General features: G+C 48.2%; 2 protein-coding genes across 3 annotated transcripts in view; one reads left to right on the top strand and one right to left on the bottom strand.

Annotated features, from left to right (window-relative positions):
* Positions 1-18559, top strand: part of LOC128823014 (zinc finger protein 436-like) — a 446052-nt gene that overhangs the window by 154866 nt on the left and 272627 nt on the right. The window lies entirely within an intron of this gene.
* On the bottom strand, positions 3421-10432 carry LOC128823101 (zinc finger protein with KRAB and SCAN domains 7-like). The gene is made up of 4 exons (XM_054005202.1): positions 10426-10432; positions 5315-5416; positions 4616-4915; positions 3421-3623 (listed from the first exon to the last, which is right to left on the bottom strand). The coding sequence occupies exons 2-4, from the start codon at positions 5352-5354 to the stop codon at positions 3436-3438; spliced, it is 528 nt and encodes a 175-aa protein (XP_053861177.1). The 5' UTR covers positions 5355-5416; positions 10426-10432; the 3' UTR covers positions 3421-3435.

Here is an 18559-nt window from a genome sequence, read left to right as displayed (position 1 = left end):
TCAGCATAGGTAACCATGCAGGCCGATAATCGAAAAAGAGCACCAGCATGGACCGTAGGGGAGGTACTGGATCTGATCGCTATATGGGGAGAGGATTCAGTGCTAGCAGAACTTTGTTTGAAAAGACGAAATGCCAAAACTTTTGAAAAAATCTCCAAGGGCATGATGGAGAGAGGCCACAATTGGGACTCAGTAGTGCCGCGTGAAAGTCAAGGAGCTCAGACAAACCTATCAGAAAACAAAGGAGGCAAACAGTTGCTCCGGGTCAGAGCCGCAGACATGCCGCTTCTATGCTGAGCTCCATGAAATTCTAGGCGGGGGCCGCCACCACTACCCCACCTCTGACCATGGATTCCGAGGCGGGGGTAATCTCATCAGCCACACCTGAGGATTCTGCGGACGGGGAAGAGGAGGAGGAGAAAGAGGAGGACAACGAGCTTGCGGAGAGCATACAGCACTCCGTTCTCCCCAACAGCTAGGATCTTTTTCTCAGCCTGACTGAAGTACCCTCCCAAGCCAGTACCCAAGACCATGACCCCATGGAAGGGACCTCAGGTGAGTTTACCTTTTAAAATATAAAACATGGTTTAAAAGCAAGCGTTTAAGGATTCATTTGCCCTGAGGACTTGGGATGCATTCGCGGCCAGTACAGCTCCTGGAAAAGTCTGTTAACGTGTCTGGGGATGGAGCAGAAATCCTCCAGGGACATCTCCATGAAGCTCTCCTGGAGGTACTCCAAAAGCCTTTGAAAAAGGTTTCTGGGCAGTGCAGCCTTATTCCGTCCTCCATGGAATGACACTTGACCACGCCATACTAGTAACAAGTAATCTGGTATCATTGCATGATAAAGCCTGGCAGTGTATGGTCCCGGTGTTTGCTGGCATTCAAGCAACATCCGTTCCTTATCTCGCTGTGTAATCCTCAGGAGAGTGATATCGTGTCTGGTAAAGCTTCAGGAACGCCCTGGTTGAAATACGGGAATTTAATGAAGGGGACAGAGGTGGCCCTTCCTACTGGGCTGTTTGCCTGTGGCTGAAAAGGAATCCTTCCCTGTAGTAAGCCAAGGGCGGGGGGGGAGGGGATTGGCGCTGACCTTTTCACATGTGGCTAGCAGGGATCTTCCCTGATACCAGCCATGTGGTGGGGGGAGGGATAAAGCGATCATCCCAGAGAATTGGATGGGGGGGGGTTAGTTTGTTTTCTGCTGCTGAAGGTTACCAGGAAAACCGCAGCACTCAACGAGCTTTGCATGTGGGAAAGGAGGGCGCAGAAGCCGAAAGACAATGGCTTACCATGGCCGTATGCAAGCCAAATTCTCTTGCCTGGACCTGCGTCTGTGATCTCCAGCAGCAAAGCCACAGGCACTCAATATTAAGAGGCAAAATGCGACCTTGCAGAGAAATCACATGTGCTATCTAATGTGAATAGTGTTGTTCACCGTGAAAGAGTATAAGCATTGTTCTGCAAAATGTATCTTTTTAAAAAATTCTCTCCTTTTTTCCCTCCCTCCAGCAGCTGCAAATTTTTCAAGCTTCCCTCCTCCGTCCCGAAGGATATCTCAGATAAGATGTAGGAAAAAGAGGATGCGAGACAAGATGTTCGCGGAAATCATGGAATCCACCGGCAATGAAAGAGTTAATCTGAATGAGTGGAAGGACACGGTTTCAAAGTATAGGAAAGATGCCAGTGAACGTGAGGACATGAGGGACCAACATGAGGACAGAAGGGACGCTCGAGATGAGAGCTGGCAGCAGGAAGATCAGAGGAGGCAAGATGCAATGCTGGGGCTGCTGCGTGAGCAAACAGACATGCTCTGGTGTCTGGTGGAGCTTCAGGAATGGCAGCAGGATCACAGACTGCCGCTGCAGCCCCTGTATAACCACCCTCCCCCCTCACCATGTTCCATAGCCTCCTCAACCAGATGTGTAAGAACGCGGGGCGGGAGGCTCCGTGCACCCTCCCATTCCACCCCAGTGGACAGCCCAAGCTGTCATTATTTTAACCTTTTTTTAGTGGCCTTTTCCTTCCCTCCGATCCTCCTCCCAAACCCCACCCGGGCTACCTTCTCAGTTCTCTCTCTCTTTTTATAATCAATTAATAAAGAATACATTACTTTAAAATGAGAGTGACTTTATTTCCTTTGAAAGCAAGCTGTGATCGAAGGGGGAGGGTGGGTTGCCTACAGAGAATGAGTCAATAAAGGGGGCGGGTTTTCATCAAGGAGAAACAAACAGAACTTTCACACGGTACCTTGGCCAATCGTGAAACTCGTTTTCAAAGCTTCTCTGATGCGCAGCGCTTCCTGGTGTGCTCTAATTGCCCTTGTGTCTGGCTGCGTGTAATCAGCAGCCAGGCAATTTGCCTCAGCCTCCCACCCCACCATAAAGGTCTCCCCCTTACTCTCAAAGAGATTGTGGAGCACACAGCAAGCAGAAATAACAATGGGGATATTGGTTTGGCTGAGGTCTGAGCGAGTCAGTAAAGTGCACCAGCGACCTTTTAAACGGCCAAATGCACATTCCACCACCATTCTGCACTTGCTCAGCCTGTAGTTGAACAGTTCCTGACTCCTGTCCAGGCTGCCTGTGTATGGCTTCATGAGCCATGGCATTAAGGGGTAGGCTGGGTCCCCAAGGATAACTATAGGCATTTCAACATCCCCAACAGTCATTTTCTGGTCCGGGAAGTAAGTCCCTTGCTGCAGCCGTTTAAACAGAGTAGTGTTCCTGAAGACGCGAGCATCACAAAACCTTCCTGGCCAGCCCACGTTGATGTTGGCTAAATGTCCCCTGTGATCCACCAGTGCTTGCAGCACCACTGAAAAGTACCCCTTGCGGTTTATGTACTGGGTACCCTGGTGCTCCAGTGCCAAGATAGGGATATGGGTTCCATCTATTGTCCCACCACAGTTAGGGAATCCCATTGCAGCAAAGCCATCCACTATGGCCTGCACATTTCCCAGAGTCACTAACTTTCGTAGCAGCAGCTCAATGATTGCTTTGGCTACTTGCATGACAGCAGCCCCCACAGTAGATTTGCCCACTCCAAATTTATTCCCGACTGACCGGTAGCTGTCTGGCGTTGCAAGCTTCCACAGGGCTATCACCACTTGCTTCTCAACTGTGAGGGCTGCTCTCATCCTGGTATTCTGGAGCTTCAGGGTAGGGGAAAGCAAGTCACAAAGTTCCATGAAAGTGCCCTTACGCATGCGGAAGTTTCGCAGCCACTGGGAATCGTCCCACACCTGCAACACTATGCGGTCCCACCAGTCTGTGCTTGTTTCCCGGGCCCAGAATCGGCATCCCACGGATAGAACCTGCCCCATCAACAACATGATCTCCAAAGCGCCGGGACCCGCGGTTTGAGAGAAGTCTGTGTCCATGTCCATATCACTCTCATCGCCGCGCTGCCTCCTCCTTGCCTCGTTTTCTGGTCCTAGTTCAGCATAAACTGCACGATAATGCGCAAGGTATTTACAATATTCATGACTGCTGTCTTGAGCTGAGCGGGCTCCATGCTTGCCGTGGTATAGCATCTGCTGTGTTCACCCAGGAAAAAAGGCGCGAAGCGGCTGTCTGCCGTGGTTTTCGTGGAGGGAGGGGAGAGGCTGTACCCAGAACAACCTGCGACAATGTTTTTCGCCCCATCAGGCACTGGGATCTCAACCCAGAATTCCAATGGGCGGGGGAGACTGCGGGAACTATGGGATAGCTACCCGCAGTGCAACGCTCCGGCACACTGCCGAATTAATGTGCTTAGTGTGGCCGCATACATTCGACTTTATAAAAACTGTTTCCAAAATTCGAATTCTGTATATTCGGATTAATCCCATAATGTAGACATACCCTTTGGCCAGCCCTAGTCAAGGGATTTATTACAGTTCTCGCCCATGTGGATTCTCTGATGTTTAATAAGGTTTGAGCTCCGATTGAAGCTTTTCCCACACTCGGAGCAAGTGTAGGGTCTCTCTCCTGTGTGCATTCTCTGATGTGTGATAAGGTGTGAGCTCTGACTGAAGATTTTTCCGCACTCAGAGCATGGGTAGGGCTTCTCTCCTGTGTGGATTCTCCTATGTGTGCTCAGGGAAGAGCTGTGACTGAAGCTTCTCCCGCACTCAGAGCATCCATATGGTTTTTCACCAGTGTGGATTCTCCTATGTGCGCTCAGGGCAGAGCTCTGACTGAAGCTTTTCCCGAACTCAGAGCATGTGTAGGGCTTCTCTCCAGTGTGGATTCTCTGATGTATGATAAGGTTTGAGCTTCCATTGAAGCTTTTCCCACACTCGGAGCATGTGTAGGGCCTCTCTCCTGTGTGGATTCTCTGATGGGTGATAAGGGTAGAGCTCCGACTGAAATTTTTCCCGCACTCAGAACATGTGTAGGGCGTGTCCCCTGTGTGGATTCTCTGATGAGTGATAAGGGCAGAGCTCCGACTGAAGCTTTTCCCACACTCAGAGCATGTGTAGGGCGTGTCCCCTGTGTGGATTCTCCTATGTGTGCTCAGGGCAGAGCTCTGATTGAAGCGTTTCACGCACTCAGAGCATATGTGGGGCGCTTCTCCTGTGTGGATTTGCCGATGTGAGATGAGGGTGAACTATCAATGAAGCGTTTCTCACCTGTGTAGATTGTGTGATGTGTGATAAGGGCAGCATTCCCATTGAAGCTTTTCCCACACTCATGGCATGCATAGTGTGTCTCTTCCAAGTTGATTCTCTCATTTCCAATAAGGTTTGAGTGGCTACTGAAGTTTTCCTCTAGCCTGTGCTGACTCTCCCAGGCTTTTGCTTTTTCTGGGAGTTCACAACTCCCGGAAACATGACCTTTGGATCTTCCTGATAACGTTCCATGTGGTTCTACTTGCTCAGCATCTTCCTGCTGGGGTTTTTCGTCCTCATTCTCACTCACTATCCCATCACCTGACAAGAGACACAGAGAATCCAGACATAGGTCATTCCCTGCACCGGAGAGAAAGGAAACCTCAGAGAGAGGAATGGAAAAGGGTATCAGCAAATCAAAATATGTGTTGGAGATCAAACCTATCAGGAGCTGATTTTCCCCAAACCCTTCCATAGAGGAGAAAGGAAGGGATCAGTTTTGGTCTGCATCTCACCAGAACACTCAGGGAAAAGCGAGATCAGGGAGGGATCTGCTGCCAGTTGTCAGAATAGGAGGGAATCCATCAGTGACATTTGCCATAATGATTCCACATCTGCAGGGAACAATCCTAAACTTGGAAAGCTCACAAGGTCTTTGTAGGGCATCCCAAATGTTTCCTGCATTCCCAAACAGCTGAGTTGATTTAAACAATTTCTCACCTCTCGGGAGCTCTTCTTTCTTAGAACCCTGGAGGTCCATGATCCACAGCTCTTCCCCTCGTTCCAGCTGCGAGATCACATCAGGTTTGGAAACTGGAAACCCTACTACAGGCAAAGAAAACATGGGAGGTAAGTGGAATTTATGGGATACTTGGCAAAAAGAATATTCCATGGTTTTAACCCAGCTCATTTTTAAGCAGTAACATCCCAAAGCCATCTTACTTGGCTCAAAGTGGCAGGAGAGTTTTTATAAAAAATCATATGCATTACCTTAGTGCCTCAGGACCAACTAACAGTGGGTCCCCATTGTGCTAGGTGAAGTACAAACCCAGAATAGTAGACGGCCCATGCCCTGAAGAATTTACAATCTAAATAGACAAGACGGACACAGAATGGGGTAGGAGGTAGATCCCACTGTTAGAATAGAGATAGTCAAGCCTGCCTTTAAAGCCTATATTTAAGAACTTAGGTGTATTTTTATCATTTAGCTAGTTACAAAGGTATAAAAGCAAAGAATCAAAATCACAGTCCGCCTGTGTCTGGGCCTTCTCTCACTAGGAGAGTCTGAGGCCTTGTTCTCAGGCTAAGGCCTTTGGCTAAGCAGCAGGGGCAGCCATAAGCTGGGAAGCGTAGGGTCACATCCTAACATCCCAAACCAATCACACTGAAATAAGGTGCTATTGGGCTGTTAGGAAGACAATCCTGTCCCGATAGCGCCCATCACCACCAGATAAAGAAACAGACTTTAAGATGGTTAAAGAAAACTTACTTTGATAGAATCCTGTCTGGCAAGAAATCACTTATCAATGGTTGTGAAACCCTCATTTCTGCATTGTTTTATCTTCATGGCCACAATTTTTACATTGTTAATCAGTCTGGTTCTCTAATTGTTTCTGTCTGCTGTATAATTAATTTTGCTAGGTGTAAGTTAATTAGGGTACTGGGATATAATTGGTTAGAAAATTATATTACAATATGTCAAAATTGGTTAGTTAAATTTCAGTACAATGACTAGTTAAGGTATAGCTGAGAATATTATTATATAACAGGGTCAAACAGGAGGGGGAAGGGAAATTGGAATCATGTTTGTTAAGGGGGGAAGGGAACAGGGAATGGGGACACAGGCAAGGCTCTGTGGAATCAGAGCTGGGAAGGGGGACACGAGGAAAACGCTCTGCGGCATCAGAGCTGGGAAGGGAACACTGGGGAACAGACTCTATCGCGTATAGAGATAAGCCCGACTTGTGTGAAGGCCTTCGGAATATGCCTGCTTGGAAACTAACCCCAATAAACATCGCATTCTTTGCGCTTCGGACTTCTGTCTTTTCCTGCTTGCTGTCTGCGTGACAAGAACCAGGAAAGTGGGAGGCTGAAGGGAAAGCCCGCTAACAAAACTGACATGACCTGATAACCAAGATGTAAGCCTTTAAGGAAGGTTGTAATACATTTTGGAACTGATCAGGGATTCCCACGAGGACACATGAGGGGGCGATGGTAAATAGACATTTAGATCCTTTTCTTGTTTTATATCTTTTCCAAAGAAGGCACACTGGCATACTGTCATGGATCCATAGGATCTGTGCAATGCCCTGGCTTTTAAACAGTCCTTGGGAAACTTGCACAAAGATAGGCCATGTAGCTTCAACACCTGAGACTGAACCTCTGGCTTCAACACTCCTGTTTCAACCTGTGAGCTCTGCCAGCAGGTCCAGCTGAACGATACTCCTGATCAGAGACTGTTCCTCAGTCAATGCACAGAGCAAATGTTTGCTGTGACACTGGGCAGACTTTTAAAACATAGCAGAGCTTATTAGTCAACTGAGCATTGGAAAGTCCTTAGATTAGGACAGAGAAGCCAAGAAGACAATATAGTCCGTACTGGCCAATGCCCTTGAGCCCTGCTGCTGTAGAAAACGCTTTGGTTTCCTTTCACTGTGACTGTTCATTTGTCTTCGCTCCGGCAGAGCTTCCTGTGTCTGTGAGCCCAGTTCTTCCTGCTCCCAAAAACATAACGAGTCCATGTATGCTTCACTCAGCCAAGCAGATATCCTCCCATGGACAGGTAATAATTATTCCCTTGTCTCTGTCGGGTATTCCATTGATGTAGGCTGGTCCCAGCCAGTCCTTAATGATCCATTCATATCACCCCATGACAGCTACATGACAAAACACCTCATGTCTCCTGCTCTTTATAATCATAACAATACCCATCACAGAGGGAAACTCAAGTGTGTATTGGCATCATACAAGTATCACCAAAATTCCCACCTCTATCACACACACACAGCTCACATCCCTTGGAGAGAGAGCAGAGCACAGGAACAGGACGTTAGTCCAGTGAACACAATGGAGGACCAGCTGCAATCCTCACACCTTAGACAAAAAGGAGAGGCACGTGGGTCCCCACCCATAGAGAGGGGCTGGCTAGAGGCCTCATATCGGTGAGGGCATTCCTTGAGCAGACCGCGGAGGCAAGTCAAAGGCTTAGCTACCCCAGAACTATGACATCGCAAAAGCACATTTTGGGGCATTAACAAATCTAGTGACTCAGGTGTAATTAAACTCCCCCAGCGTGTGGAGAAGGCTGGGGAATTAATCCCTAAAATTCAGGTGCAACAGCCTCTAATTCTCAAAGAAAAGGAGAATGTAAGAAACAAGAACTGGGCCATGCAACCTAGGAGGGACAGGCTCAAAGATCCAAGGAGCCTGGAGGGAAAACAGCTTGCGGCTGCTGCAGATGGGGAGAGAGGGGACAAGACTCTCTCCAAACTCTCATTCCTGCTGACCCCAACCTGATTTTATGATCTATGACCTAGTCTCATGTCTTGAGGGCAATTTTATACTCACTAGAACTCTCTGCAGTCGAACCCTGTACTCTACCCTGACGAGAAAAGTAAGGTAAGTAGACCCTGCGATAACTCTATCTAAGGTACATAGGTTGACTTACCGCAGTAGTGTAGACATAGCCTAAGCTTGCTACAATAAAGGGTCTTATATTAGGTTGAGGCTCTGTGGGAGTAGTTATGCTGAAGTCTGGGATTCACCTGAATAGGACTAAGGAGAGAATCCCAGGTCAGATATTTTGCACCCCTATTTTGAGAGACTAATGAGGAACCGCAAACAGGTGCAATACACTACAGGATTCGAAAAGAAGGAAGTTTGAGGTGGGCTTCATCAGTTAGGTTGCTATGAAGGATCTCAGCAGTTGGACCGCATTCATATATTGGAATTATTAGTAAATAAGTGATGTAAATCATGAGTATTAATGCTTGATGCATAATTATGGACTTCCCAAAGGCCACGTATGGTTGGGGGCAGCTGGAGTTGTGCAGCATAGGTTGAATTATCGCAGTAGTGTAGACATAGCCTTAGCTTGCTACAATAAAGGGTCTTATATTAGGTTAAGGCTCTGTGGGAGTAGTTATGCTGAAGTCTGGGATTTACCTGAATAGGCCTAAGGAGAGAATTCCAGGTCAGATATTTTGCACCCCTATTTTGAGAGACTAACGAGGAACCACAAACACATGCAATACGCCACAGGATTCTGAAAGAAGGAAGTTTGGGGCAGGTTTCAGCAATTAGGTTGCTATGAAGTATCTCAGCAGTTGGACCGCATTCATATATTGGAATTATTAATAAATAAGTGATGTAAATCATGAGTCTTGATGCTTAATTATGGACTTCTCAATGGTTTGGGGCAGCTATTGACATTATTGTAATCAGAGTAAAGGAGCAGATATGGTATATAGCCATCCTATTACCATAAGAAAGCGGATAAAATACCTCTCCTAGTTACCATTTTTTCATTTTGTCGGGTCCCCGAGACAGTGTAAACTGAAGGAGGGCCTCCCTTCTGATGGTCTCCCTTGCCCCTCCATCTTTGTTTCCAATGGTGTCCATAATTTGTAAGTACGCACAGTGCAAGACCCTCTTTACTGTACTTACCTTAATCTAATTGTTATGTGTATTGATTTTTGCCTATGATTTCAATTATAACTGTCTGTATTAAATCAAGTTCTGTGTGTTTCACCAAATTTCATCTCCTCCATTAACTCTGAGTAGCCATCTACAAGGACAAGTTGTATCCCAATACGTAATCTTATAGGTGTAAAAATTGTACAGGCTACACTACCACCCTGTGACATCATCAACCAAGTCCCCATTTGTGCCTGGGTAGGGGCCCTGGTATGGGAGGGAGGACTCAGGATGCATCAAGGACTCAGGATGGTTGGCCAGAGTCGCTGTGCATAGAGATGGGGAGGTTTTATGAGGAGAGGGGTAATGAGAGGGAGAGGGAGGTCAAGAGTTAAAATAATAATATTTGGGGGGGAAATGTACAATTAAGTGAAACTGAACAGAAATAAAACTGGAGTGTAGGCTCTAAAGCAACAAGGCTTGGATAGGGATTCGGGGTTAAAGCTCTGGGATCCCCCAAGCTCTAGATCCCCAAACCTCTCCTCCCTCCCACTGACCCACCCAGCCCACTTCCTGGGTGCCCTTCCTACACACTCCCTGCCCCTTCGTCCCATTACTCTCAGCTGGCACCACCTCCCGGCACCTTGGGAACTTCTCGTGTTCCCTCCTCGTCTCTCACTACCTCATCCCTCCCTGCTGCTTCTTAGCTCTAATCCTATACACACCCTCCCCATGTCCTGGCAACCCAGAATTATCTACTCCCCCCCCTTCTCCTCCCCTCCCACAGCTCTGTTCTCCCTTCACCTGTGGGGTCCTGAATAGCAACATTATACGCTCTCCTATCAAAAGAGGAGCTCATCTGACTGTCACACAAGCTATGCATGAGTCCTACACTATTTACTTAATTTAGAATTCTACAGGCAGCGTAGTTTCCTCTTAAAATGAGGAAAAGGCACGAAAGTTACAGTTATTAATGTATCCAATAACGATACATTAAACGTAATTTTAAAATGACCAATAACACCAAAAAGGCACATGTCCAAAAATTATACTAGTGGGTGGGAGATAAGGCAAAAAAAGGGGGGGTAAGGAAACTTGTCAAAACTTGTATGATGAATAAAGATATAAAGTTATTACTACTCAGGTTCTTTAGAGATCCCACAGCATCTAATAACTGAGGGGACGGGAATCCTTACCCAGCGAGGTCACATTCTCATAGTTCTCCTGCATGACATCCCTGTAGAGGGCTCTCTGAGTGGGGTCCAGCAGAGCCCACTCTTCCCTGGTGAAATACACAGCCACCTCCTCGAAAGTCACCGGCCCCTGAAAGAGAAATAGTCCAACACTCAGTACCTGCTGCCCCAGTTACAACCCCACTATTCACGGAACAGCAGCACCAGGTAAATGGAAGCTCCGGGAGGCACATGTTAACAGAGTCCCACCCCACCTTGCCTAGAGCAGCCAGGAGGCATCAGAGGGTAGAAAGAGAAACCTTTGTCTCTCCCAGCTGACAGATGGAGGCAGGGTCTTCACATTTATCACATGCGTAATAGCCAGAGCTTGATATAGGAGATGGGGCTGTCTCTGGGACCCTGCTGGTGGCTCCCTGCTAGGAATCCCAACACTCTCCAAATAAAATATATGGAAGAAAGGGGAAGTCAATAGTAAAGAATATAAGTTAGAAGGTCAGAACTGTAGAAAATTGGTAAGGGAAATCAATGATCAATCAATGAAAATAAGAGGAAATGTTTAAAAGTATATGAAGTACAACATTAAACCTAACAATGGTAGTGGTAAATTATTAGATGGAAATGGCAGAATTATCAAAAATAATGCAGAAGAGGTAAAAGCGTTCAATAAATATTTCTCTCTTGGATTTGGAGAAAAACAGATGATGTAACTCTTATCATAAGATGTTGATGCCGACAGTCTTTCCATTCCAACAGTAACTCACAAGGACGTTAAACAGCAGCTATTAAATGTAGATGTGTTTAAATCAGTGGGTCCAGACAACAAGAGTTTTGAAAGACCTGGTGTAGGAGCGTGATTGACTTTTAATGTTGATTTTAATTAGGACTTGGAACACTGGGTAAATTCCATTAGACAGGAATAAAGCTAATGCTGTGCTAATATCTAAAAAGTGTAAAAGAGATGACCTACCTATCTCATTACAAGAGTGTTGGTCTAAAATTGATACTGGGCAAGAGAATGGAACAGCCGATACTGGATTTCATTAATAAAGAATTAAAGGGGGGCTAATATAATTAGTACCCATTAACAAAGGTTTAGACACAATAGATCCTACCAAACTAACTGGATATCCTTATTGGATGAGATCCAAGTTTGGTCGCAGCTAATAGTACTGATGTAATATACCTAGACTTCTGTAAAGCATATGACTTGGTTCAGCACAATATTTTGACTAGAAAACTAGAAAGATACAAAATACACATGGCATACATTAAATAGATTAAAAACTGGGATTGTAAATGGAGAACCATGGTTGAGTGGATTTCTTTCTAGTGGCTTCCCGCAAGGATTGGTTCTTGGCCCTGTGATATTTCACATTCTTATCAATGACCTAGAAGAGAATATAAAATCATCACTGATAAAGTTTGCAGTTGCCACAAAGATTGGTGGTGCTGGTAACTAATAAAGTGTCAGTAGATTCAGGCTCCAGCACTGGGAGTCTGGGAAGTTTTCCCAGCCCTGGCTGGGGGGTTATTTCCTGTTCCACAAAGAGGGAAAGATCCACTCCCAACTCCTGTGCCTTGAAATTAAGACCTATCTCACACTACACCCAATATTCAGCATAGTGGTAGGATTATAATATGATTAGGACATAATTATGAGGCATTTTGTTGAAGATGTGTCATGTGCAGGGTCATTGGAAAAGTTATAATTTCCTGAATAGGATTATCCTATTTGTGTGCATGGATCATGTTTGTATCTGAAGTTATGGATATTGACTATGTATCTGTATTTCAAATGTGCTTACTCTGGGTAACACCCACAACGAGCCTTTCAGGTACAACAGTGAAGAAGCCAGACAGTGCTGATGGCTCATCAACAAAGACAATGGACCATGGAAGAGCTTCCCCTTCCTGTGAATGTTCCAGCCAGCCTATGAGTCATGGCTACAGCAGGGCATGCTAGGTCATGTGACCAGACCACATGACAATGAACTCCATTTTCGTACCTGTATTTTTCCAGAAAGGGGACTGGGAACTGAGTTTGGAACAAAGGGTTCCCGCCATATGGAAAAGCTACATAAGGTGGGGTGTGACGTCATCTCTTGGCCTCATTCCCCAGACAAGAGAACTCCTGGAAGCACCTGAGGAACAAAAACTGAACTGCGGGATTTGCTGGTGGACTGTTTCAATCATCAGTCAGGATGAGAAACTGCTAATTCAAATTCTATGCAGCTAGTAAAGGGGCGGGAAAACTTTTTGGCCTGAGCGTCGCATCGGGTTTTGGAAATTGTATGGAGGGCAGTTAGGATTCAGGAGGCCTGGGGCAAAGCAATTTCGAGGGCCCCTTCCACAAAAATAAGTTGCAATACTATAGAATACTATATTCTTGTGGGGGCTCCTGCAGGGCCCGGGGCAAATTGCCCCACTTGCCCCGCCCTCTGAGCGGCCCTGTGACCTCCCTGACCCCTATCCACACCTCCGTCTCCTGACCACCACCCCGAACTCCCCTGCCCTCTATCCAACCCCCCCGCTACCTGCCCCCTTACCATGCCTGGAGCACCGGTGGCTGGCAGCACTACAGCCACACAGCACGCAGCACAGAGCACCGGGTCAGGCTGGGCTCTGCAGTGGAGCTGCCCCAGGAGCTCGCAGCCCCACCGCCCAGAGCATTGTGCCGGTGGCGGGGCAAGCTGTGGCTGCCGCAGAGGGGGAACAGGAGGGGAGGGACCAGGGCCTAGCCTCCCGGGCCAGGAGCTCAGGGTCCTCCGGCTGGATGTGGCCTGCAGGTCATAGTTTGCCCACCTCTTATCTAGTATGCTAGGCTCAGTTTGAGTTTCTGGTTATTTGCCAAGTAATCTGCTTTGATCTATTTGCTATCACTTATTGCTGGGAAATTGGTTGCTGTTTTCTGTCTGTCCTTGACTGACTTAGGTAAAGCACTGAGATAGCTTAACTGAGTGTATGGCGCCACCTGCTGTTGTGTTCGGTGATAAAAAGGCCTGGAGAGGCTGGCTGAATCTCCAGCAAAGCAGTGTGAGAAGGGCCAGTCCAGGTTCAGGGTTAGAGGGTACAGCGGTTCCCAGAAGCTCCCCAGACTGCACACCGGGGTGACAACCCATTACACCCTAGATTACAGAAGTCTCAGCAAGTTTGTCACATCCTGTCCCCTCCCCTTCTCCACCCTAGATAGTTCCTATCTCCCACCACCTCTAGCAGCTCCCACCCTCCTATGCATTTACTGCTCCTCTCTCTCCAAGCAGAACCCACCACCAGCTCCCTGATAATCCCTTACCTGAGCCAGCTCCATTGCAGCCATTTTCTTTCCCCTGGGAGGACGGGATGATCTGGAGCGAAACGTGGACGTTATTCTGTAGCCTGCCAGGGAGAGAAGGGCAATGTGAGAGAATTCAGATGGGGCTTTTGTCCACTCCACAAGCCGATTCCCCCCAGATTTTTCCCTGCTAATGCACATTCTAGGTTCTGCTACACTGCGAAGCACAGAGTGACCTTATTCCCGTACAGGCCTAGCCTCCTCCCACCAGGGTGTAACCCTCTGACACATGCTGAAACCCAGTCCTCAAATCATGATTTAAAGATTTCATATGACAGACTCCACAATTTACTCTAGTCCATGGGTTCTCAGACTGGGGATTGGGACCCTTCAGGGGGTCACGAGGTTATTACATGGGGAGTCGTAAGCTGTCAGCCTCCCCCCCCAAGCCCCACTTTGCCTTCAGCATTTATAATGGTGTTAACTATATTAAAAAGCGTTTTTAATTTATAATGGGGGGTCGCACTCAGAGGCTTGCTGTGTGAAAGGGGTCACCAGTAAAAAAAAGTTTGAGAGCCACGGCTCTAGTCCAAACCAGCAAGTTACCTGTACCTCATGCTGCAGAGGAAGGTGAACACACACACACACACACACACACACACTTGGGTCTCTACCAATCTGACCTGGGGAAGAATTTCTTCCCTATGCCAAATATGATGATCAGTTAGATGGTGACCACGTGGGTGAGACCCACCAGCCAAAGATCTGGAGAAAAAATTGTAAGAACTCTGAGCCCTTCCCCTCTAGTGTCCCATCTGTGACCACTGGAGATGTTTCCATTAGCAATCATGCAGGGGCCATATGCCACTGTAGGAAATCTCATCATGCTGTCCCCTTATCAAGCTCAATCTTGAACCAAGTTAGGTTTTGTTGTCCCCACTACTGCCTTTGACAGCTGTTCTGGAATGTCACAGCTCTGCTGGTGGGAAACCTTCTTGTAATTTCCAGCCTAAATTTGTAGAGGGCCAGATTATATCCATTTGTTCTTGTTCCTACACTGGGCTCTAACTTGAATAACTCCTCTCCCCTCCCTGGTGTTTATCCATCTGATGAATTTATAGAGAGCAATCATCTTTCCAATCAGCCTTTGTTTTCTTAGGCTAAACAAGCCAAACTCCTTCCGTTTCCTCTCATCAGGTAGGTTCTCCATTCCTCTGATCATCCTAATAGTTCTTCTCTGGGCTTCAGAATCATGTTTTGATTTCTTTGACCCTAAATCAGATTCCTTAGGGCTGGAAATGAAAATGTCACAGAGCTGGAAGGGGAATTTGAATGGATCCCAAACACAGTGTGATTATTCAGAGTTTAAATCCCAGGTTCCATCTTTTGACAAAACAACTTCTGGGCTTTTTCCTGCTGAGCTGGGATTGTTTGCAGGTGGAAATGTGGACTGTTGTTCCTATTATGATGGTTCTAAACCTTTCATAAATATCACAACTAGTAATAGTAACGAGACTTTGCAGAGTGAAGCAGATTTGAACAGATCAGAGGAGAACACAATGGGAGAATCTCTTGTCCTGATTTGGAATCATCAGATGTAACCTCCTCTGGAATTTCAATTTATATGAAACTGAACGTGTCTTATACCTCTATGTGGTGTGGGTTTTTCCCTTTTCTCTGAAGGCGGTGTGGTCACCTAACTGAATATTAGTTTGACAGAATGCAGTTAAGATTCATTGGGGACTTAGAGACAAATGACCATTTGCTAAAATAGTGACAAGGTGGGCCAACTTCTCTTGGTGAGACAGACAACCTTTCGACCTTAGCCCTGGTCTACACTACAGGATTAGGGCAACATAAAACAGCTTACATTGATCTAACTATGTAAGTGTGTACACTAAAATGCAGCTCCCACTGATGTAACTCATCCTGGGCAGCAGGTGGCATGCCGGTACATCACCTTTGGAGCGCTGCCGCCAGAAGTTCCTGAGAAGTGGGGGACCACTAGCGCCCACACTGTGGCTCCCCCTGTGCTCTGCCCCATGACCCCCTCAGCCCTCTTCCTGCCCACACTCTGCCTCTCCCACCCCGCACCAACCGCTTGCAACTTTCTGGGTGAGGGGGCAGAAAGGCCACGGGGCAGAGAACAGGATCCTAGTCCCTGTGATCTACACAACCACCTAGGAATTCAGCCCTGTATAACTGAGGCTGAGCAAGGCCACCGTACCAGGTGCTGATGGGGACAGCACGTTAAACAGGGATTCCGCAGGCTCTTCCATATCCTCTGCCTGGAGATGGAGGCTTGCTGCCACCCTCTTTAAGAGGTTTTGGTGGGCCCTGAAGCCCTCCTGCAGGATGGAGGGGGCAGGGTTGCAATCACCTCCTCTGGGCGGGGCGAAGAGGCCGGCGCAGTGCTCTGGATGTCGGCCAGCACCGGAGGATCCACCACCTGGTTGGACTCTGGGCACAGTGCCAAGGATGTGCGTCCCACCGACTCTTCCGTTGGGGGTCTGGAGATGAATGCTGATGGAGCTTCCGAAGCTCTGGCCACCGAGCGAGCTCCCACCAGGGGCTGCATCGGAGGCCATGGTGCCCACTGGTACCACTGGGCCAGCCAGGATCCTCAGTGCCACTGCACTTGCTCTGGCACCGGCAGGGCCAGCGATCTCGGTTGGCCGGTTTGGCTCGTTGAAGGGCGGCTACAAATGGAGACCTGTCTGGCATCGGATATGCTGCTGTCTCTCGACCAAGAGGTGTGGCAGTGCCGGGACCTGTGAAGGTCACGGGACCACAATCTCAATGTGGAGGACTGGTACTGATGGTAATAGCTGCTCTGTGAATAGCCTCGATGGGCGGACCCACAAAGTCGAGACGCCGGCAATTGACACCCGGGGCTGCGATGTCTCAGCAGCAACTCAGAGACAGAGTCCGACAGAATGGCGCCCACAACTGTGCTGTGACCTGACTTTTCCAGGATGAGGACTGATGACGATGTCCACCGTGGTCCCATCGATATCCGCTCTCTGAGGAGGACTGGTGCCACGAGTCCCAGCTGGATGGAACCCAGCCTGACAGTCTAGCCAGTGTCGGGGGCAATCCATGTGGACTCTTCCCCGAGCAGACGCTGGGCGGTGATCGGCGTCAGAAACATTACCTCGACCAAGACCGGCACTGAGCCGGGGGCGACTGCCGAGATCCCAGCAGCGGCTTGCCTCTGGAGCATGGGGCTGACTTCGGAGGGGCTCCGGGCACCAGCATGGACATGACGTCCTGGGCCGCCTGGAGGGCTTCAGGTGTGGAAGGCATCTGGACATCCAGAGAGGCCTGTTCCGAAGGGGCCGGGCTATTCCGCTCCACGTGAGTCGGAGACCTGGAACCCGATGGGGATCGAGGACTGCCTGACATGGACCTAGCCTCTTTCCCAGACTTCCCTCGGTGCCGTTGCGAGGAGGGAATCTTCATCCTCTTGGCGTGTCCCGAGGATGGGGAGCGGTGCCGACTGGTTGAAGGCACCAGCTGATCGCCATGTACCGACACCGCGGTGCCTGGTACCAGCTTGGAGGGGCGTTCCGGGGTTGGAGTCAGCACTGACTCCATCAGAAAGGCCTGGAGCCTAATGTCTCTTTCCTTTTTGGTCCAAGGCTTAAACGATTTGCAAATTTTGCACCTTTCACTGATGTGGGTCTCTCCCAAACAGCACAAAATGTCTGTGTGCGGGTCCCTTCTTGGCATAGAATGCCGACAAGAACCGCACTACTTAAATCCCGGGGTACGGGGCATGTCCTGGCCTGGGCTCACTGACTGACTAAAACTAACTACGCAGCTAACTAACTACAGGTACTAAACAAATCAACAGTTCTGGGGACGAGCTACAGGGAAGCTGAAGCAGAGCAGTTCCGACACACCTTCACTGGCGGCAGGAAGGAAGGCTCCACCTTAGAGGTCGCGGGGGGCGCTCCCCGCTATAGATACTGCTAGGGGAAAAACTTGCAGCACCGGTGCACTTGGTGAGCATGCACACCTACTGTGGAATACACATGAGCAATCACTCAAAGAAGAACTAGCCCCATCTCTGCTCCTCTTCCTGCCTCTGTGCATCCCAGATCCACTGCAGGGACTGACCTGCACCCAGGCTCTCGCTCCTATTAGCACTTGCAGGGGCCAATCCAGCTATGGGAGAGTGAGCGCCCCTGGGAGCAGAGGAGTGACCAAGTCTCTCTGCCAGAGGGTGGGGGGTGGGAGATGAAATGGAAAGAGGAGAGAGAGACCGAAAGGGGATAGGGAGAAATAAGTGGGGAAAGCAGCCCCCAGCTCTTTTCTCCTGCATCATCCCTGAGTAGATTGCTCCTGAGCTCTGGGTAAATATCCCCCAGTGTCCAGGGTCTCCCAGATCTCCCTGTCTCCCAAGAGAATGCACATAGGAGTCTCCTTCCTGCCAGGCGTGATTACAAGGAGATGTAGGTGTCACCCTTATGCCACAATTTGAAAAAGACAGCAAACCTTGGAAACATGAATCTGTATTTACAGTCCAGTGTTACATTCCCTGCCCCAGGAGGTGTCTGTTCTATATGCTAGATGGGCACAGAATGGGGCAGCAACAGGTTTGTGTCAGTTTTTGTTGCTGCACATTTCTTAACTTAGAGTATGAAATGAAGAACATGGAGATTGAATTAAAGGGAAATATACAAATAAAAGTTCCAGCCCCGGTTGCTTATTGAAAGAAATGACTCAATAGCCCAGTTACATGTTTTATTAACATGAACAAATAAATCCAAGAGCACCCATCACTAAGGCTAAATGACTATAGACACCACTCAGCTAAGGGTTAAACAATACAGTGATAAAGTTCAGGTCAAATCAGGAAAT

This window comes from Malaclemys terrapin, chromosome 15 (assembly GCF_027887155.1).
Source record: "Malaclemys terrapin pileata isolate rMalTer1 chromosome 15, rMalTer1.hap1, whole genome shotgun sequence".
Taxonomy (NCBI): Eukaryota; Metazoa; Chordata; order Testudines; family Emydidae; genus Malaclemys; species Malaclemys terrapin.
Note: the sequence above shows the minus strand (reverse complement) of the source record. Positions and strands in the feature narration are given on the sequence as shown.